This window comes from Stegodyphus dumicola, chromosome 2 (assembly GCF_044657685.1).
Source record: "Stegodyphus dumicola isolate Sdum_Otavi_A_Nest chromosome 2, ASM4465768v1".
NCBI lineage: Eukaryota > Metazoa > Arthropoda > Arachnida > Araneae > Eresidae > Stegodyphus > Stegodyphus dumicola.
This window is the reverse complement of record NC_140769.1, coordinates 201,260,042-201,283,809: the sequence shown is the minus strand read 5'-3', so window position 1 is coordinate 201,283,809 and position 23,768 is coordinate 201,260,042. Positions and strand designations below refer to the sequence as shown.

The 23,768-nt window shown below is 32.8% G+C and overlaps 1 protein-coding gene across 2 annotated transcripts in view; it reads right to left on the bottom strand.

Moving 5' to 3' along the window:
* LOC118187985 (GA-binding protein alpha chain-like) overlaps positions 1-23,768 on the bottom strand; it is an 89,468-nt gene that overhangs the window by 43,552 nt on the left and 22,148 nt on the right. For both annotated transcript variants that reach the window (XM_085811627.1, XM_085811628.1), the window contains exon 2: positions 12,617-12,833. In XM_085811627.1, the coding sequence (XP_085667753.1) occupies positions 12,617-12,822 (206 nt within the window). In that variant the 5' untranslated portion in view covers positions 12,823-12,833. The remainder of the gene's footprint in view (positions 1-12,616; positions 12,834-23,768) is intronic.

Genomic DNA, 23,768 nt, shown 5'->3' with positions numbered 1-23,768 from the left:
CTCTAACAGTCTGCAAAAAATAATAAGCCGGATCCAATTCAAAGATTAAGGAACAACGCAATCTGCAACATTAACTGAAATAGATAATTAGATAATTTTAGCTTATACCGCCCGTTATACATTAAACGTGCATGCATAAACGTATTATGCGCATGCGCACACGCATATGCGCAGTCGTAAAGGTCTTACGTGCATGCGTAAAAGCCTATGCAGTTGACGCATGCGCAGAAAGTTTGTAGCTTTGAGGTCCGGATTATAGATCATTCTGGATTATGGCTGTCCGAAGTTTGACTATACCATTTTATTAGAAAATATGGCGCAAATTAGCGGACTGTAATGGTCTTTATTAACGATAACACTTTAAAATAGAAGAAATGCCTTCCTCATAATGACATATTTTTAGTTTCACATTTCACTCAAAAACAGAGTAGGAAAAATAATAAAAAAGGGGGAGAACACATTAATACATACGTAGCAGACTCATTACCATAGCAACCATAAACGAATCATGAGGAGGTAGAGCCATCTATTGTAGTCAAGACATACTCGAAATTCGTTTAGTAACAAAAAATACTAAACACCATTTCTACCAATAAATATAAGATAAAATAAAATGAAAATAACTAAATAAACAAAGACATTAGAAAATAGTGGAAAGAAAAACTCAGAAAAAATTACCCATTTGATAAGCCCCGAAAGAGAAATCGCATAAAATATCACACTTGCAGCCTTTGAAGGAGTGAATGCAGTTGCTTGTTGCACTGTCCTAATCAAATGTTCTCCATTCATTCCTTTGGTGAAACTCCAATATGTCCATCAGTCTCTGAAGGAAGGAATGTACTTGCATAATGGAGTATCCAAATCAAATATTCTTCACCATTTTTTCTCTTAGCAAAATTTTAATATTTCCATCAGTCTCTGAAGGAAGGATAGCACCCTTTTTCTTTTGTTAGTGACAACCTAAATCTTGCTACAAATGTAGTATATCTTAGCAGCTGAGAAGGGCACAAAAAAACGAAATTTCAAGCACAAATTCTCAGTGGCTAGTAAGACTTTACATATAATATACAGGGAAGCGAAAAGAGCTCATATGTCGGCTACAGGACCTCATTATTCTCATGTGACTATTCATACGTGGCCAGGATGGCTGTGAAGAAACATACTCATCAAATTGCATATTGCTGGGAAAGCTGAACTCTTACACCACGGTCAGCCCCAAGGCTGCAAGTATTCAGCCAAAATCTTTATTCTCTTTTTTTATAATTTTCGCCAAGATGAAAAAATTTGCTACTGTCTCTTGCGCAACAATATTTGAAACCTCGGTATCTCTAAACTATGGACCGCCTCTATACTCACTATTGAGTCAAATCAACTATAAATTAATACTTATCCATTTAAATTCTTTTCTGAACTATCTCCAACAAACGAGAAAAAGGTACTAATTTACCACCAAATTTCCAAGAAAAGTCTAACCTCTTTTTAACCCTTTGGCCTATAACCATGAGTCTGACTCTTGGTAAAGAATTTGTGCCATAAACAAAAGCCACAAGTCTGACTTGTGGTGAGGAATTTGTGCATAAAATGCTGCATATTATTATTAGAACAAGCGATTGGAGTTATTCTACATCGAATATTTTTCCTTTGATTGTAACATAAGTATTTTTTTTTTTTTTTTCCAGTTGTTTCTGACGAAACTGGGTGATCTGTTACTTTAATTCCCCGTAAAGCTTTATTACATTCACATGTTTCAAATATAATTTCGTATAAAGAATTAAAAAACTCTTATACCTATCATGCAATTATTTTTGTCAACTGATCAATTGATTATGATTACATTCTAGACGTCTTAAAATTACTATCTGTACCTAAACATTGTTTATTATTTCACAATTCCTTTCGTTACACTGAAATACTTATGTCATGAAAAGTATACATTTTGCGCCAATTTGGATACACGGCTGAACAGTTGAATGGCAAGGCGTGCGACCAACTTTCTTGTTTACTATAGCTCGTGCAATTGGCAGATATCATGTAGGCCAAGGGGTTAAAAGTGACATACCTGTTCTCACACAAAACTTCAAGGAATGATTCTAACCATATTTCTGTCAGAGCTGCAAGAACAGCAGTGATAAAAAAATCAGGTTTACCACTTCAGACAAGCCAAAAATGTTCTTGCTTCCAATGAGCAAAGCATGTGTGCAAGTTAAGGGGGGCGGGAACCGCAGCTGTCTCCAAGCACCTATTATCCAAAATAGGTAGCCTCGTGAGAACGAACATCACTCACTGCACAATTCTTTTCACTAGTTTTTGAGGAAATGTAGCGCAATCAAAAGAGAATTGCAATAACAAATGATAATACATTAAACGATAATATATTAAATACATTAAGAATTAGTACATAGCAATACTTAACAGTCACTCTTATTTTAAATTAGAGTTATATTATCATGATTTATTTTTTAATGTAGCACATTCAAAAGAGAATTGCAATAACAAATGATAATATATTAAATACATTAAGAATTAGTACATAGCAATACTTAACAGTCAGTCATATTTTAAATTAAAGTTATATTATCATGATTTATTTTTTTAAATAAAAACACTTAAAATCTCAAAATAAGGAAATTTTGTAGTTTAAAGTAATGAATAACTGCATATGCAGTTATTTGTTAAAATAATAGTAAAACAACTATATTTTAAAAGTTATAAAGTACTCATAATCCTGCAATACTTCTTTTTAATTTGAAATTTTCCCAAATATTTCAGTTAATTTATATATATATTTTTTTCTTTATAACACTTTAAGTAATTTCATTTCTTTTAATAAACAAATCAAATCAATCTTTGTTTCATCCGCTAATTTGTCTATTAACTTCAACATTATCTCTTTGAAAAATAAGTTTCTTTTATTTTATATAATCACTTTTTTACTCAATAATTTTCTCACCTTCAAATTTTCAGAGTTAAAAATTTTTTACTCTTACAAAAGTGCATGCATTTAGAATATGCAGAAGTTATTTTTAATCATGTTTCTTTAATACAAGTAATAACAATATAGTGAATAATTACAGAATTCTTTCTGAAATGATATATTAAACATATATTATGAATCTTTTAAAGGTACTCACGTATTAACACCACCAACATGCACAATTTGATGATTTTTTACAGATGGAAAGGTAAAGAAAGGTTGCTTATTGAGTTCAAGTTCGTGGTTTTCACTATTTTTTTTTTTTTTTTTTTTTTTTTTTTAAGAAAGGTTTCCAAACTATTGATATCATAAGTCAACAGACATTATCAATATATGAAAAGAATATTTTAGCAATTTAAAACAAAAATTTAAATTATTAATAAGGATTATATGACACATTAAAAAATAAAATACTTCAACAAATAATTTTGTAAGTTTTTTACTCTACTTTTCTTCCCAACATCAATCTGTTTACACTTAAAAAAAATGTGGCAATTGCAGAGACTCAACATTGCACAAAACTCAGCAACACAGGCTATCTACCAAACACATCTCTCCATTGTTCCCTATAGATATTTTGCAGCAAAATTCAATATTCCTGCTTAAATTCTACTGCAGTTTCTTTCATTGCTGGCTAAGTCCATAAATCTGTTTACACTTAAAAAAATCACACATAAAATTAAGTTTAAGATAAAAAAATGGCATGATTTGTTTATAAAAACCTTTGAAACTTGGAATATGACAAAAAGAATACATATGAAAATGGCACCATAGCTTGACTAAAGGATTATTGAGCGTGGCTCCCTCAGTTAACCCCTTTCTAAAAATTCAGCAATTTCTACTAAGGTGGTTGTTATTATATGCAAGTACCCTTTTGAAGTATCAATATTCAGTATCTCTACTAACAAAGCCATTCATTTTCACACTTGCTGTTCGTATTAGATTAGATTCACATTTGTAGTTTTCTTTGCTTATGCACAACGGAAAGCAAAAAAATATACAAGAAGATAAAGAAAAGACAACAGGATTGTAGATTACTAGCTACTGTCACCAAGTTGTGAAAACCTGCCAAACCTGGAATTATGATATTTTTGGTTAAAGTTCACCAAACTGCAAAAATCATTAGGGTTCACATTAACAATGGTAAATACCTAGGATTATTGCTTATACCCTGGAACTGCACTTTTTGAAAGTTAGCTACTCAATCTTCAAACTACTCAAGCTCTGTTAGTAGCATGGCTACTCAAACTTCGTTAGTAGCATGGCTACAAAGAGGTACTTTAAAGGCATTTCACCATGCTTCTTGTTGATAATTGTGTGAGCGAAATGGCTGGTGTCAAGAGAGTTAAACATATGGATTTCTCTTATTAGATTCAGTTGCAAGATAAGGGTAAAAGATATACAATAGATTGGTGCCCGAATTATGACTTGATTTTTAATGTGTTCGAGTGCCCTGTATGCACAAATAGTATGAAGTTAGTTGAAAGAAGAGATGTGACTGATTTGTGTGAATGTCAGTGTTGTGTGTCTGGTGCTTCCAAGCATGGGGTCAAAAAAAAATGCAAGAAAAAGCTCTTGATTTTTCAAGGAACGAATACCTGCGAGTCTGATCCTTCAACTCACATATTTATGAGGTCAGACTGCATGAATCAGTTTATTATGGATGAATAGCATGCGAGTGATTACACTCTGGTAGAATGAAAGTTGCTTCATGAAGAAGTGTGTGGAGACGAGCTTGACAGAGAATGACATACTTAGAGCGCCCAGAAGTGTGGTTGAAGTTGATGAAAGGAAATTTGGAAAAAGGAAGTATTGTGGAAAGCATATGGAAGGTAAATGGTTGTTTAAAAGTACTGACAGGGGATTGAGCAAATGTTTTTTCCATGCCATTGAGGAGCTATAGAAAGAATGCCTGTTAAAGACTATAAAAGAAAATATATTATCGGGATCTATCATTATTTTGGCCTCTGAAAGTCATATAGGTTGTCTCAGTGATATGGGATTCATATACTTCTACAAAAATCGCAATCTTGTTTTTAAGAATCCCAAGACAGTTCCCTATATAAATTTTACTGAAGTTACGTGGAATTCTATCAAAACCATTTGAAGAATACTCAGCAGGTAAAAGATGAATTTGATTCATACCTGCCCGAGTACATGTGGGGGAGAAAGCATGCACATCTAATATCAGGATATCATTTCCAAGAATTCTTGAAGCAATAGAGATTGTTTATTTTCCATAACAATCAGATATATGACTGGAAAAGCAAGGTTAATTTTTATTGCTTTTTCATAGATTTGTTAGTGGTTAAAAGTGAGTGCCATTTTGAATTTTATCTTTCTTTTTGCTATGTATTTTGCTAAAGTTTTAGCTTAGATATAAACAAATATGTTTTCTATTATTTATTGCTCATTTACTGCTTATTACAATTCTTAGTTTTATGATAAAATGTTTTACATTTTGGTTATTACTGTTTTAGAATGCCAGATAGCATGAAAAGTTCTTAATATTGTTGATTCTATAATATGCTTATTAATAAACTTTAAAATACAGTTCATTTACATTATTTTTCTGAAACTTTTGTTTAGATAAAAGTTCTTTACATATTTCTGTCTTAATATGATGTTTTGATGATTTTTTGAAAACGTGACAAACTGGCTCATAATCTCTTTTACCAAAAAGAAAAATGTGTCAGATGATTTCTGGGACAAAAATTACAAAATTAAATACCTTAAGTTTCACAGCTTTTTCAAAAATTCTCCAAGCAATAAGAGAAATTCATCACAATCGTCCTGTAAAACACGTCTATTTGATCTTAATATAATGAAATACATATTTCATTTTGTTACAGCTTTTTCTAATTTTAGCTAATAATCATGGCTTTAAAATATTGTTAGAACTTTTCTTACTATGCAATGTCATTTTTTAAAGCCATTTAAAAGAGCTCATTGACGGCTACAATCATTTTTCATACAGCTTCTTTAAGAATCTGAATGAATCAACATTATGTGGTTAAACAAGATAATCATAATGATGTCATACAGATTAAGACACAATAACACGCCGAATAAATACTAATTCAGAAGTCAAACAACAAAAATCAGCGTTATATTTACAAAATTTTCACAGGACTAGTTTCGATGGTTTTACCGAACATTTACATTTGCGGTTTTGCAGCTGAAGATGATGGTTCGGTAAAACCATCGAAACTAGTCCTGTGAAAATTTTGTAAATATAACGCTGATTTTTGTTGTTTGACTTCTGAATTAGTCATACAGATTCTTAAAGCTATAACATTATATCACAAAAACTTTACAAAGTTAGCTACTCAGTCTAGTTCCGTTAGTAGCATGGCTACAAAGAGGTCCTTTAGTACCTATAATACCATAGTTATGAATAAAAGATAAAGACTCAGTGAAGAAAATACTACAATACAGTACAAAGTCTGTAATCCGGACTTGTCACACTTCGGCGATTCCAGATTAGGGTTTTTTCCGGATTATGGATAATCAATTTAAATCTAGTAAGATGGCATGCAGAAATTATACAATTAAAAATATGAAACCGGAATTTATGAAATAAAGAGCAATTATGATCTACAGGGTATTACAATTAAAAAAAAAACAAAAAAACTTAATACTTATTTGTTTACTTTATTAAACATTTCTTCCAATGTAAGTTGTTTAAGTTGCTTTGTTTTATGTGATAATACTTTCTCTTTAATTCTATAAACAGACATAATTTCTTGTTCAGTTACAAAGTTCCGCTGTTCAAGTGCTACAATTGCTATGTCGAGAATACCGACTAACCTGTCAATCAAAATTCTTTCGTTTTCAATAACCTCTCTGCCACTTTCTTCACTACTGGAAGCCATGCATGTGTAAACGCTTTACTGGCTTTATGCGCATGCGTGCATCAAATGTGCTGTAGTATCTGGCGACTGTTTGGCAATCAACAGAATGTGCTTGGTGCGTGTAGCTCTTCTCCAAGAAGGGTTAATGTATTTTAAGAGAGTTGCATGTTAGCCTCACAAGAGGAAGGTAATAGCTTTCGCTATGCGGTAAGAGCGACGTACTGCTCTGTGTTTAGTATTATGCTTTGAACCATCTTTCTAATAAATGTTCGTTTCGTCTTGTTAAATAGTGCCTTATTGAACCACGAAGTCATTACAACACGGTTAGAAGCTTAGATCGTTGAAAACAGAAGTGGAGTAAAGTTAAACCTAACTCACGAAAGAAGTGCACATTTGCAAAAGGGAGTACAAACATGGGAATTATTTAATCGAGAGTTCGAAAAGCTTGATTCTAAAGAAGAATAAAAGAAAATGTTCAAAAATGCAAAGAAAGAGGATTCAGTAACAGTTCTATTGGAAATTGGCGAAGAAGCATCCCCAGATTTGAAGATGGTAGAATTGAAACACAAACTCCAAAATAGCAAGGAATACATCGAAGATGCTGATTTCGTGAAAGAAATTCTGATTACTACAGTGGAGAATAGAAAAAGAAAAGAAGAAATGGAAAGAACACAAATTGAAGAAGAGAGATTGAGAACAGAAAGAGAACACGAAACAGAATTAGCGAAGATTCGAGCAACTCAAAATGAAGGAAGTAGAAGCCCGACACCTTCAATCCAAAACACAGGACGAGAAACCGAAATTTCCCTTGGCAAGCTAATCAAGGGAGTAGAAACACTGACTATACCAGTACCAAAGAGAGCAGAAGCATGGAATATATTTTTCGATTCCATCAAATGAGCATTTAAGCACAAGAAGATTCCTCAAGAATACAAATCGAAAATATTATTGAAATTAATTGGAGAAAAAGATTCAAATGTTCTTGTTTATATAAAGGAGGAAGATCTGCAAAATTACAAAAAAGTGAAAACTCTTGTTCTGAAGGAATACAAACCTACTCCTCAAACCTGTTTAGAAAACTTCAGAAGAACTAAATGTTATTCCGGAAAAACGCATATCCAGTTCGCTTCACGACTAACAGCTACATGGGACTATTACTGCAAGTCAAGAGAAGTAAAGGATTTCGAAACACTCAAGGAGTTAATTATTTCGAATAACTTATTCCAAGCTTTAGATGAAGAAACAGCTGCACCAGGGTTCGTAGCCACATTTTAGTTAAAAAAATAACACCTATAAGCACTTTTCAAGTACATTTTAAGGAAAAAATAAGTACCTATCTAATTACATTATACACAACTGCATAACCTTAAAAGAAAAATTAGACTTGTAATTTAAAATATGAGCAATGCAATATTTATTAAGAGAATGAGCATTACCTCAACAATGGAAAACAATTAACTTTTTTTTTTTTTTTTTTATTTTAAATGACAGTTCAATTTACAGAATTAGTTTACAATGAGAGGAAAAAAAATTATGCAGAACTAAACTTTATTACAAAATTTAATGATGATATTTCAGTTGAAAATATAGAAAATAAATAATAATAAGCCATATTAATTGTATTCGTTTGGCACATAATAATAAATACAATTTATTTTTCCATTCATATTAATATTTAAACAAATTAACTTAAATCAAAATTCTGAACATTTTCTAAATTTTCATTGCATAACAGTTTTCCCTTAACATATATTCCAAGCAAAGTAATTTAAGTAAAAAAGAGGCACATTTCTGAAATCAGATGACGGGAAATTGCTTCATGCAGTCATCCTTTAAAAGTAAAAGCTTAACTAATCCGCATACTCGGAAATTGCCGAATATTCCATATAGTAACTGGAAAAAGAGGAGTGGGGGGAGATTGTAGCCGTTCTTTAGATTTAAATTTAGGATAAATAAATGATTTTGACATTTCGATATGTGCATCATATAAAAATAGAGCAACAGAACTGAGAAATATTCTGCTTAGAAAGCACAGTAAAACTCTTTTAAGTGTTCATAAACAAATCTCAGACTGAACATCAAAATTAATTATCTCTGCAAAATACCGCAAACATTATTGCGCAACACGTGCGGCGTAATTTTTCCATATGTCATATTACGCAATCGGAATCAACATCTGCGGGTATTTGGAGAATAAAGAACTAAATAAAAGAAAAGAAAGAGACTTATTAATCTGGGGTGTTTCTGATTCTAATTTTCAACAGACTGCGTTAAATTTCCGGAATAGAATCAATCTTCGCTTGGGCTGGGTAGACCACAAAAACTTTTATTCCTATTCAAACCAGGTTGGACAGTGACAAAAAAAAAAAAAACGGCCACTGCTTCAATATTAGAGATTTTGCGGAGAAAGGGGAGAACCTCCCAACCTCCGTGCTGTATAATGTATTTAAAAAAAAATGAAATTATTTTGACTATTCGATTACTTTCTTTTTATTTAAGCCATTCCGAATATTATTCCTTAGAAAGCTAATCTGTGTAAAAACACACCCATTTTTGGAAGTTTATCTATACTTCAGCAGTTACTGCAACTATATTATTATAAATATTCATACATATGCTCATAATATAAGCATAACAATCATAATAAACATGAATATGAACTGACCACGCGGAACGAGAATGCAAATTATTAAAATCTAGATAGAAATTCAAACGTGTATAGTATTTGAGTGGGAGGAAAAGAATACCGAATGTACCAGAATTTTCTACCGTTTTCGCAATTTTTGACCAATAAAATGACGTGCACCTGTCTGTACTCTAGTGCGCACCATAGGTTACGTTAATGCAGAGAAAGAGGGGGAAAAGCAATTTTTGGGAGTATGGTTCCCCATCCGATGTTGCATATAAAGAAGAAAAGTTGTTTATTTAGTTTCGGCTTTGGTACGGGGAAAAAATGCGCGTTCAATAAAAACAAAGGATTAAAAAAAAGCACTAAAAGCAAAAAATAAACACTAAAAACAAAAAAATAAGGGCTTTAAGTAAAAGTAAGCACCTATAAGGGCCTTCATATTTTATTTTCAAATATAAGGACTTATAAGCATTTGTAAGGACCACTACGAACCCTGTGCACACGTCACAATACGCCAAGGAAATAAATGGCTGAAGCCGTAAGAATTAGCTAAAGAATGTGATATTTATTTCCCGGCCAAAGGAAAATCTTTTGACGAATTTCGAAATGGAATTAAACGATCACTGAGATTCCTGGATACAACAAGTACACAAGATAAATATATATCGCCACACTTAAGAAGAGAATATTCGAAACAAGAAGGATCTCGCGCGAGAAGAAAAGAATGTTATATTTGTGGAAACTATCAACACATCGCAAGAGATTGCCCAGATAAAAGAAAGAACGAAACTGTAGTAAATAAGAGGGGAAAGGATGATTCCAAAACTCAAAAAAATTGAAACAGAACATCAAAAGAAGAAGCCATTGTAGCTAAAGTAGACTCATCCCATCTACGATCTGAATTCGCAGAACACATCGTTCAACCACTGCAAAAAGTAAAACGTTTTTATTAACTCTGAGAAAATCGAAGCTATCTTAGACTCTGGAACGCAGATAACGATCGTACATTCATCGCTTATTCGAGATTTAGAAGAGAGAAAAGGAAGTAAAATATTGCTAACAGCTGCTTTCGGACAACCAATTGAAGCAAAAGTTTACCTACTTACCATAAAAATCATGGAAGCAATATATTTAATTTTGTGTATACATTAATTGCAGTGACTGATAAGCTAAATGTGCCTTGCCTAATAACTCCAGAAATATACGAACTGTTGATTAATCCTGCAGCAGAAGAATTAAGCGCAGAAAGAAATAATTAAGGAAGCAAAAACGTGAAAAGTTTATTTGCCAATGCTCAGTCAAACGATAGCGTCCAGTCCCTCCCCCACTAATGCTTTTGGAGAAAAAAAACAAAGAGGAAGAAGGGGAGAAGGCGAGTGCTTACATAAACACAGACTTGTCGTCTGCTGAAAGCCTACGCGAAGAGCAAGCTAACTGTGCCTCGCTGAGAGAAGCATGGAAGCTAGCTGTAGAAAAAAAAAAAAAAAAAAAGGAAATTATTTCTTTATTGATCATCTTTTACATCACCAAGAAAAAATATTAGGTCAGACTGTTTTTCAGTTAGTGCTTCCGCTTAGTAGAAGAGTACAAGTGTTGGAATTAGCACATAGTTCCATTTTTGCCACCCATCTTGGAATAAGGACTGCACATCCCAATTAGTACAACCCTTAGTCAGAAGACAAATTCTATAGAAACAAAAGATAATAAAACCAATAAATAAGATGAATAAAGAAACAAATATTTAAACTATTTACAAGCTATATACAATAACAGAATGCTCTGCATAAGCTGTACATCAGCTTCTCCCATCTCTGCATCATACGAATTCTCAGATGGTTCAATACTTGCTAACTGCAACTTTGTAACTTCACTATCAGTTTCTACCAACTTAACAGTCACATTTTCACTGTCTTCAAGTATTTGAGAATCAGGAACTTTGTTTCCATGAATTATTTCTTCACCTTTTTCAGATGCTTTACTAGTCTCTTCTTTTATTTCTTTATTTTTACAAACAGTATTATCACTTTCTTCCATTACAACTTCAGGCACATGAGAATCAAAAGTTTCCTTCTGGTCTTTCATTTCTTCATTTTTTTATACTCTTCCTTCAATCTCATTAGATGGTTCATCCTTCATTTCTTGATCTTTCTCAGACAGTTCATTAGCTACTTCCCTTCATTTCTTCATCCTTTGATTTTTCAGATGCTATTACCATCATTTTTACATTACATGTTTTAATTTGTTCCAATTTTCCCTCTAAACTCAAGATGTCACTTCTAAACTTCTTTTGCTTCACTTCCGTCTGTTGCAGTTGCTTTTGCAGCTTTTCTTGTCTGGCTTTTATTTCTTCACATGATTTTATTTTGCTCACTAACTCTCCTTATCTGACTTTCATCTCAGCCTTCATCTCTTCCCATTCAGCTTTTACAGCTGTAAACAAGCAAATCAAATCCTTCATTTCCTCAGCCATGGCTTTCTTCTGTAGGCGAGTCACTAGCATTCACTTGCAAATCTCACTTCTGACACCAATTGTTACATTCTATGCATTTGTGGATTTAGAGTGTTTGATGACAACACTTAATGAAGAATCAAAATACAATTTATTCATCAGTACACAGGACAGTTCCAAAGACATGTTTAAAACACAAAGACATAAAAAAACTACGATGAACATGCTGAAACAACCAGCAACATAGACTTCAGGCTACAACGATAAAGACAGCTTCAAGCCAAAAAACAATTCTCCTAACTCGGTTTGGTCACTCTCCAGTTAATCTCAAAACTACTACTGAATTCAACATATGCTAGATACTCCTCACAATACACTGATACTCCTCACAATACACTGCTACTCAATGTACAGGCAAGGTATATATAACTTTGCTCCGTTTATGGCATATCGTCAATTTCATCGCCAAACAGGCAATTACGGAGCGAATCTGGATATCCTAACCCGGCTTTGAGGGTAAGCTAGCTCCCTGCAGCTGTGCATTTTGTAACAATACTAACATTTAGATGCTTTTATAAATTTCTAGAAATAAAAATTATAAGTATACAATGCAGATATCCAGAATTAAGACAAATTATACAGAAAAGTTATCCACTATATATCTTTAAATACTTTTTATATAACTAGCATAAGGATAGTATAAAACAAACCTGTCTTCATCATGTGCTATTTGAGAATCATTTTCAGCTTGGACAATTTCTGTTGAGCAATCAGACTGCAGATCGAGTCCAGGACTAGACATGTGAATAGTTTCTAGAGCAACAGATGACAAATCATTAGTTAGAGTCATTGTTACTCTTGCCTTTTTAGCCATGATGTTATCATTTGATGCATTTGATTCACAAGAGCGTCTCATGCTTTATATAACTGAAAATAAAGCAAAAAGAAACATTATAAAGTTTATGAAAAATTAATTTTCTTTTTCCTGTTGCTTTTTTATTTTTAAAAACAAAAGTTGTTCTATTTTTAGTTTAAAGAAAATTAGATGACAATTTGGCATCTTCTGATTATCCACAGACCTACTGAAAAGCTTCAAAAAGTACTGATGAGAAAATACATTATGTTGATATAAAGTATTTATGTGGGAAACCCATGATGTTACCAAAATGTATTTATATGGCAACCAAGATACTCATATAGCACATCTGAATTTGCAATTTTCAAATTCAAATTAGTACTGTTTTCATTAAATACACTTGCTTTTGTCACAATTAATTAAATGGAGCTGTAGAGTTTGCTTTGAAAGATGCTCTAACGGATTCAGGTCTGGAGATTGAGCTCGCCATTCCATCTACACCATACCATAACTCTCAAGATATTCTTCAGCAACCCGAGCTCAGTGTGGTCCCGCATTGTCATCCATCAGAAGAAATCCAGGACCAACAGTGGTGGTATATGGGGGACATGTTGATCAAGGACCTCGTCTCAATATCTCACACCGATCTAAGTTCCTCCATGGAACACATGTAGGTCAGTGTGACCACTGAGAGAGATCTCAGCTCAAACCATTATTCCACCACCTCTGTAACTGTGTCTTTCTACAATGTGGGATTGGTTGTATCTGTTGTTCCCTCCAGATCAACTGACGACCTGAATCACTTTCCTATGTGAAACTGGAAACTGTGAAGAGAACAGATGCCCACTGTTGACTGATCCAGGAGACATCTTCTCTTGCCCGACATAAACGGGCACCTCTGTGTCCTCGATTCAACAGGACACAAATAACTGGGTGTCTTACATACAGATCTGTATTGAGCAGGTGTCTGCATACTGTAGTAGCTGAGATAATGTTAACACAGTAATGTTACTCCTAATTCCAGCCAAAAGAGCTAAATAATGGTCTACTGCAGGGATTGTAACTCTAGGTTTACCTGGAACATGTCTTCTAGACACAGAATCCTCTGATTCAAATTAATTCCATAGTTGTTAGACCACACTACGAGAGACATTGAGATGTCTAGCAGCATCAGCTTGTGACATCCATCCGATCACCCACCACCTCAACCAATTGGGCAAACGACTTCTCCTGGACATTGATAGACTCTCCTGGATGCTGTCAATGGAACTGCTAATAGCAATTAAAGATCAACACTCATGAACAAAACTCACAATTTTTTTGCCATTATTTTCCAATTCCCATATAAGTATTCCTTTCTATAAAATAAAAGGGGTAGTTACTGTTTTTGCATGTATTTTCTTAAAACTTCATTACTAAAATTCATATAAACTGTGAATTTAAAGGTTACTGACATTTTTGTAATGGTCAGCCTTCAAAAACATGCTGTTCCTTAATTTTTGAAGGGCAGTGTATTTCTATACTACATATAGTTATCATTTCGTGACTCAAAATTGTAATATTAAAATGCATGCTTTAATTTCCAATTTGTTAAACTTTAATTCATGAAACAGATGACAAAATTTCGAAATCCTTTCACATGACATTATGATTAACATTAATGAGTAGAAAAACATTAACGTATCTACTGACCATGCTTTAACTATTACTTAAATTTTACCATTTATGTTTATCGTGTTACCAAATTATAAAATAAAGATTAAATAAAAATTATACTATGGTAGCCTTTCATTTTGCTTATGAAATTGCAATTTATCAGAAATGAAAGCTATTTAGTTTATTTACAGCTATTTAGCAAACATATAATGCATAACGAGGGAAAAATTTTTTTTTAATCAGAAAGGCTTAAAATTTTAATGGTTGCCCAAAAGGGTTTTCTTAAAGTTTAATATGGTTTATCAGTAAAGATTATCAATAGAGATGGTACAGGTGAAATAGTGAAACATTTTATAGTATACTAGATAAATATATACAATTAGAGTAAGATGGGAACTAATAATATCTTCTATATAATAGAAAAAATATGCAATGCAATTCTATAAAAATATTTAATGTTTTTAATTAGCTATATCATGAATTAAATGAACTTTTATTTAAATCTATCCAATTAAAAAAAATATTCTTAAAAACTGCATCTACTACTTTTAAAAAGCTTAAGTTTGTTAATCAAGAATAGATATATTAAATTTGAAAGACAAATGAGATAACAAAGATGAAAAATAATTTATATTTGTCTTCTGCAGCAGCCTGCTGATAGAAAATGGCATTGACGCAATTCAAATTTAAGAAACTGCGATTTGTTAACAAAGATTGTAGGCATGGACAAAAACAAAACTGACTACAGTAAAGAGTATTTCACTCAACATCAATACACTAAAACTTATTTAACTTATACTTGTGGAAATAATTTTAAATAAGTTTGCATTTAATATAGTATTTAATAATTTTGTAATTTACTGCAGAATTTAATTAAATAAAATTGTAAAATTCATTTTCTTATTTTATTTAATAAAATTTTTTAACAATTTATTTAAAAAACACATAAATAGGGAAAAAATTCATTTTTTCAAACTCTTCCTGCTGGCCACAGTTTCGCAACTGCTGTAATGATGCTTCAAAAAATTATCATAGCAGGCATGCTGCCTTATCAAATGCTTTCTTTTTCATTGTATAATTTCATATTATGACCATTTTCAAAAGTTCTCATACTTGGCAACCTACATTTTCATTGGGAAAAAACTATAGCAACTTTTCCAATTGAAGGTAGATTGAAAATAGAACCAATATTTTAAAAGCTACAAGACAAGATGCAGATCGGGAACTGTAAACGTTTGTTCTCTGGCAATGGAGAAATGCACCAAATAAATATTCTAGCCAAGGCCATTAGAAAAGCCAAGTATCAAACAAACAGTACAGTCAAAAGTCTTTAATTCGTACGTCCATAATCCAGACCTCAAAGCTACAAACTTTTTGTGCATGCATAGTGTTTATGCAAGCGCATAATACCTTTACGCATGTGCATATGCATTTACGCACGCACGTTTAATGTATAACGGATGGTATAAGCTAAGCTAAAATTATCTAATTATCTATTTCAGTTAATGTTGCAGACTGTGTTGTTCCTTAATCTCCTAATTGGATCCGGCTTATTATTTTTTGCAGACTGTTAGAGCAATTTTATAAAAGTAAACTTGAACTTTCGATTATGTCAAAAAGAATTTCCAATTCTGGAGCTGCCAAAGGATCTACAAAGCGAAAGCATGTTCCAATGTCCATCAAACAAAACGTGGAATTGCCGCAAAAAATGGATAAAGGCATATCCTTTGTTTCTCTAACCCTTCCGAAATCTGTTTATCAATTTCACGCTGCTCTGAGGGGAAGGGGTGAAACGTCGCGGTGCGCAATGAACTGGAAGTTGATCTGTCAGCACTATCCTTATCTTCAGGGCAGATGTTTTTATTTTATTCGGCTTATAATTCCTTACTAAATGTAGTATTTCATCTTGATGTACTCCGTCTTTGATATGATTTAAATCAAATTTATCGTTATTATAAATATCACAAATACACATCAAGTAGTTTTCTGGTTGCAATTTTCTAATTTCAACTATTCGTAATGTATGCTTTACGCATGCGTGCGTTGAAAGAAATGTTTAATAAAATAAACAAATAAATATTAAGCCTTTTTTTTTTTTTTTTTGTAAATTTTGATATTCTTTAGATCATAATTGCTCTTTATTTCATAAATTATGGTTTCATATTTTTAACTTTATAATTTCTGCATGCCATCTTACCAGATTTAAACTGATGGTCTATAATCCGGAAAAACCGATAATCCGGAATCACCGAAGTCCCGATGAGTCTGGATTAAAGACTTTTGACTGTACTATGTCATGAAACATGCTAGCCTAAAGAACACTCACATTGGTGATTCTAGTATTACATTCTGGGACATTACTCTCTAATACAGAAGTAGATTAGTCTATATTTTAGGGTGACCCTTGGATTATTGCCAAGTTGCTGTTTTATTTATAAGCAAATTGTTGTTTCATTTGTGGTAACCTGAGTAGTTGATATGCTGGAAACCCTATTATGACGTCTACGGTTACCTGATTGCGGTGAATATGACTAATGGAAAAATATCTGTATGGGCTTATTGACACACTGGGGAAACGGTGTAGCACCAGGATGCTTAGGTCAAGGACCCTACCCCTTGTAGAACAGATATGTTATTTCGAATACCGTCATGAGTAACTAGTATACATTTAGAATTTTTTCAATATACTTAAATCATGTTTTTAACATTTTTTTAAAATTATAAGAATAGAAATAAGATAAAAGATAAATTTCTAAAAAAAACTAAAGTGTGCATCAAGTTTCAGTAGACCTTGGTTTAGAGTTTTGGTTAAATTTAATCTTCTTGGTGAACAGAATTGCTCGAGTCTTGTCTACACTTTGATTTTTTATTTTGTCAGCCAAGTCTCGAGTATGTTTATGTAGTCTTGTAGTCGTTGTATTGCTGGGCTAACAAATGCACTCTGTGAGAGGATTGTATACATTGCAAGTGTTGTGTTCCGTGTGGTGGGAATGCCGTTCAAGTAGATATTGAATAAGGTAGGTCCAAGCACACTTCCCTGGGGGACCCCAGCAAGGATTGCCCTACGTGTTGAGAGTGTATTTGAGATGTGAAAGACAAGTGTCTACCGGTTAGGTAGGATTTAACTATGTTTGTAGTGTAACTTGGGAAGCCCAGGTTGTGTAGTTTGTAGATGAATGCGTCCAGGCATACATGGTCAAAGGCTTTTGCTATGTCTAAGAACAGTCCTCCTGTAACTTTCTTCTTCTGTGGCCTTTCACTGATAAGTTTCACAACACGAATTGCGGTGATAATTAAACTGACAGTGCTCGCAGTATTCTGTAGCGTGATCTATTTGCGAGATGATGCGACATTTTGTAGGAAGATTAAACAAGACAATGGGACGAAGGATTCCACAAAAAAACAAATTAGTTCCAAAAGTTACCGCTAGGGAAATATTTGGCGCTGTGTAATAGAAAATAGAGTGTTAACAAATGCAAATCAATACGGAATAAAATTACCTTTTATTATGCACATTTTCTGATTTAGTTCAAGTGCAATATGGCAACACTTTTAAAAAAGCGTAAAATATACATAAACACCGATAAAGTCTTGTGATCTGCAATATCACGTACGCTGAGCAGAAGAAGTTCTTTATTCAAATTTCACGTTATATCCATTCGCACAGTGCCAGCTGCTTGGATTTTAAAAGGCAATGTGTTACGTTTCGAATCAATCAGATTGAAAGTTTATGTGCAATGTCTCCTTCTTTAGTTGAGCGTGCGTTACTAGTCAAATTCTTTTACTTTAACCAGTGCAATGCGTCAGTCGCTCTTCATGCTTTTAGAATGCACAAAAAAATGCGTAAAGGTAACGGTCCTGTGTCAGTGAATGGGCTAAAATCAATGGTTGCGATGTTTGAGAAAACAGGTTTTCTGAAGGTTCAGTCAGGCAGAGGACAAAAACCTGTAACACAGGATACAATTGAAGCAGTTGCAATGGCGATTGTCAACAGAGGACCAGACAATATTGCTGACACCTCTAGTGCTCGTGAAGTAGCTCGGAATATGGATATGCCTTACAGTACGGTATGGAAAATCTTATGAAAGATTATCAACTTCTATCCATACAAGATCAACCGTGTACAGGAGTTACTGTACCCCGACCATGATAAGCGATTGACTTTTGCTCTCACCTTTCTTGCCAGAATGGAGGTGGATGATGCTTGGGCACGGAAAATCTTATGGGGGAAAGAGGCCCACTTTTACCTGAATGGAACTGTGAATACCCAGAACTGCCGAATTTGGAATGACAAATCACCACATGCCGTCACAGCAATTCCCTTACATTCACCAAAGGTAACTGTTTGGTGTGGGTTCACAACGGAATTTATTGTAGGTCCATCCTTCTATGAGAACATTACCCTGACAGGACCAAAAACCTGTTCTGTTACCGGAGAGAAGTATCACTACATGTTAAACAGCTTTGTCATTCCAGAACTTCAGCCGGAACAATGCCTGGGGGAAATCATTTTCATGCAAGATGGAGCCCCTCCACACGTTGCTGTACGGGTGCAACAGATGCTACGACAGAAAGAGTCATTAGCCGCTACTTTCCAACTGCATGGCCACCTCGGTCGCCTGATCTTACCCCATGCGACTTCTGGCTATGGGGTTACCTCAAGTCCAAAGTCTATCCAAGGAGTGGTCCAGGACCTGGCTACGTTGAAGGATAACATATCACGGACTGTACGAGAGATTCCTGCAGACATGTTACTTTCTGCTGTTGTGCATACTGTGCACAGAATGCAATATGTGGTCCACAACAACGGCAACCACATTGAACCTCATTTGAATGCAAAATAAAAGGTAATTTCCATATTGATTTCCATTTTTTAACACACTATTTTCTATTACACAGCACCAAATATTCCCCTAGCGGTGACTTTTGGAACTAATTTTTTTTTCCGCGGAATCCTTTGTCCCCCGTCTTGTTTAATTTTCCTACAAAATGTGGCGTCATTCTCACAAACAGATCATGCTACAGAACACTGTGAGCACTGCCAGTTTAATTATGGCTACCTGGTATTTTTACCCAGAATTATCACAGGATATTATAATATTTCCATCAAATTTAAAGTCAATACATTAGTTTTATCCCATACAAAATATCTTTAGATAAAATACAATTTTCAAAAACTCAATGTATTTAAAACATTAATTATACAAAAAATTAATCATTTAATCAGATACATTAAAAAAAACAATAAAAAAACTCATTTTAAAAAAATACAATTTGTGATTAAAATTATTTAATTTCAACAGAAATAATTTAATTAGGATTTACTACAAATTGTGTTTGAATTTAGAGATAAAGAACTAAGTTGATTTTTTAAACTGTTTCAAATTATAAATTTTACATGTATAACTCATATTTTTCACTATTTTTTATTCCCATTTCTAACGGCCGAGTGGTAAAGTCGCTGAACACTGGTAGTTCGGTCCGAGGTTCGAATCCCGCGAACGGGCTGGCTGCATTGGCGTTTTCGTGGTTTTCCCCATTTGTAATATGTATGTGAGCCAATTTCCCTTAAAACGTCCTCCACGAAGGCATCCCTCCCCTTAGGCAGATAGCTCCAGTGTGCTTTGCCATAATTAAATAAACCAACCAAACTAAACCCATTCCTAACTTTTACATATAACTCAACTCGTTTGTTTGTAATATATACACTATCCTATAAATTACTGATCACATCTTGATTTTTGAGAACTTAGTCCAAACTAAGACTTCCCAAACATGTAGTTTTTCCCCTAAGTTCCCGAGATCCCAAACATTTTAGAAACATTTACTGTTTGTTAATATAACTAAAAATTCAGGCACTCTACATTAAATGATACCAATTAAAATAACACAACCTTATAATAATTCACAAACTTTTCCATTATGGGACAATATATGCCACACAATTTCTTTGCAGATAGGTATACATGCACGAATCTGCCTACTGACCGATGTTACATTAAATTCTGACTCTTCTAACAATGTACACTGCTCAAAAAAAAAAAAAAAAAAAAAAAAAAAAAAGGGACAGTGCTATATCTCCCGTTCTACTGGGGCGATTGACAAAATTCAAACTACGTTTTTCATGTCTCGAAAGCGCGACTTAGGATATATATTAGATTTATATATAGTACTATTCTAACATAGGTATTTTGACACAAAATCGGACTTTTTCTGAAATAACATACTAATTTTTTTACATATTTCGATTCTACGACTCAAATTATGCCAGAATACCAAGTTTTGTAAAAATCGTACGAATAGTTTTTAAAATATTAGCTCTCAAAATTTTAGCTCCTCAATGTTAATTGAATTTGGCAAATATTTATTAATATCTCTTTTTTTATTAAACTTTTTTGATTTTTTCTCTCACATTTCGAAATTTTGGTTCATTCCAAATAAAATTTACCCATTTTTTGCGTTTTATTTTTTAAATTTTTATTTTTAAATAATTTCTATAGATTTTTCGAAAAAAATTTTGAATTATAACCTATAAAATTTTTATCATCATCTTAAAGTAGGTGTATTTTTAAGCATATCTGCAAAAAATTAGACTTTTTTACTCAAAATTTTCTAAGATATACACGAATTTACATAATTTCGCGTTTTGAAATTTGGCACCTTTTTTTTGAGCGATAATAACGCCAAATGTGGTCTATGGATTTTTGTTACACTGAATTGCCACAGCTATTTTTAACCTTAAACTTCAAGTAAAATTTTACGGAGAATTAATTATATGACATTTTTTCCCTCAATGATGCGTAATAAATATTTATTAATACTATATGAAAGGCTATTTTTTTAAATTATAGATGATATTATTCAAATTTTTAACTATTTTTTTTTAATTTCTCTCGTATCTTTTCTTTTTTAAAAAAATTTAAGAGTAAGTTTTTGTAAGAGTAAATTTTTACCTTCGGCGTTTTATCGTCTGCTACTTTACTTCGTTTAAATCGAATTGTCTAAAACTGAGAATTTTCGTTTGATATTTATTTGAATTTTATGACATTAACTGCATAATTTATTTCTAAACAAACTATTGCTTTTGAAGTGGCTGAAAGGGCAGCTGATACTATTATCCATATTTTTAAAGCACAATATATTTTTATAGAAACATAATATTTAGAATAATCATTTTTATAAAAGTCAAATTATGATATAAACATACAACCCTCTAGAGACTGAATTAATGGAAGTTCAATGGTTATGTAGAAATGATCTGCAGCTACTTAATGGCTGGATAAGTCAGCAGATTCTGTGGACAAGTAAGAATAATTATATAAACGACACCAACATTCTGGATTCAATAAACAACGAGGATACGAATGAATTTAAGAAGTTTTAAAACATAAAAAATCAACTAATTTTTTTCCTAAAATGTATTTTTGTGCGTAGCGTATTTTCATTATATCCTTAAAATTCTAATTTAGAATGTAATTGTCAAGAACTGAATCCTAATCATCAGTAATATAATAAGTAATTATTACTGTTATTAATAAATCCTTCTTATAAAGTAATTGCAAATATTTCAAAAAACTTTCTGTCTGAATGCAAACATTTTTCTATGCAAATATATTTAATTTTATATTAATCAAGATTGCACACCATATTACTTATTTCCACTTCAATTCTTACCGTCAGTTCTAGTAGAATTTACAAATCAATTATATTTAATTAAGGATTGAATTGGATTATTTAATTATGGCAAAGCACACGAGGGCTATCTGCCTAAAGGGAGGGATGCCTTCGTGGAGGACTTTCTAAGGGAAACTGGCTCGTATACACGTTACACATGGGGAAAACCACGAATTTGCCCATGCGGCCAGCCGTTCGCGGGATTCGAAACTCGAACTGAACTACCAGTGTTCAGCGTCTTTGCCGCTCGGCTGCTGGTGGGCTATTTAATTAAGGAATGACCATCTAAGTTAAGGAACAGCGTACCGTAACAACATTTCAATTATTGGTTCCGTATCTTTCATGTTACTCCCGATTGGCTAGCTACATGATTTTTAATGAGTATTCGGATTTTACTAGTAACTTCACTTGGAAATCGCGCTTAAACTAGGTTAGTTGGTTATTTGAACATAGAAAGAACATGGGAGCTATTTGATTAAGATGGTTTCATAGAGAATCTTTGTAAAGAGAACCTAAAAAACTACGAAAACCAAACCATGCAGCCTGGGTTAGACTGAGCAGCAAACAATTAGTATTTAACAATCTTTTCTTTTTCAAATGCTAGGCAACTGATGAGGCTCCAATTAAATCTCCAATTTAATATTTTATTTGTAAATATTTAAAATATTGTTGTATTCTTTGACACAAAAAGCAGAATTTAAGTTTTGTTAACTCGTTAGTAAACTACCAAGCCGTAGTGCAAATGAATATTCAATTTCTTTGGCAATGATTGTATTCACTTAATATTCTTGGAATATGAGCTAAAGAAGGAACGTTCTCGGAAGATTAAAGAAGTGCTTAAATCCAGTGATATTAGGTTTGTCTTACAAGCTCAGGATCAAAACGATTCTGCAATTGCCCAAGTAGTTGATGGATGTGAATTAAGCAGATGACTTTTAATCTTACGTTATTCAGCCAGAAAACGTATTCCAAATGTTTTGTATTGCATGACAATGCATCTTTTCATTATTCAATAACCAGTCGGAGAACCGCTTGTGTTCCAAAAATAAGTATGTATATTCAATCGTCCTGCATGTTCTTCAAATTTGTCTTCTTGTGATTTTTTTTTCTTTCTCAAAAACTAAAGTTGCCTCTCAAAGGAAAGTTTTTTGACATTGAAGAGACAAAATTAATATGAAATCTACTTTCAGAGGCATGTGAAAAACAGATCTCTACAAACCTTCTCTTCCATTACATGTTGTGCAGTCAGACAAAAAGTTACATCAGCGTAAATTCTATAATCCATTTTTATTACACTCTGATTACTTTATTAACATACAGTGAATATATACTAAATCTTTAACTTTAGCTTAAGTAATTCGGAATTTTTGACGGAATTGTTGTCGGAACTAGGACTTAGAAGATAAGTCAAATTAAATATTTCGATAACCCAGTAAATTCAAGTTCGAAATTTCAATATTTTATTTTCGGAGGGAGGGGAAATGTTTTCAGTTTTGGTCCATTATACTAAGTATATTTGCTTTGATTTTTTATTTTTCCATAAAAGCGAAAATTTTACACATGGTATACATATAACGCATAGCTTCAAATTAAAATTTAATAATATACAGAGTGGTTATAATTAAAGTTCCACATTGAAACGGTCATAAAAGGAAAACTACTGGATCAAGTGTTAT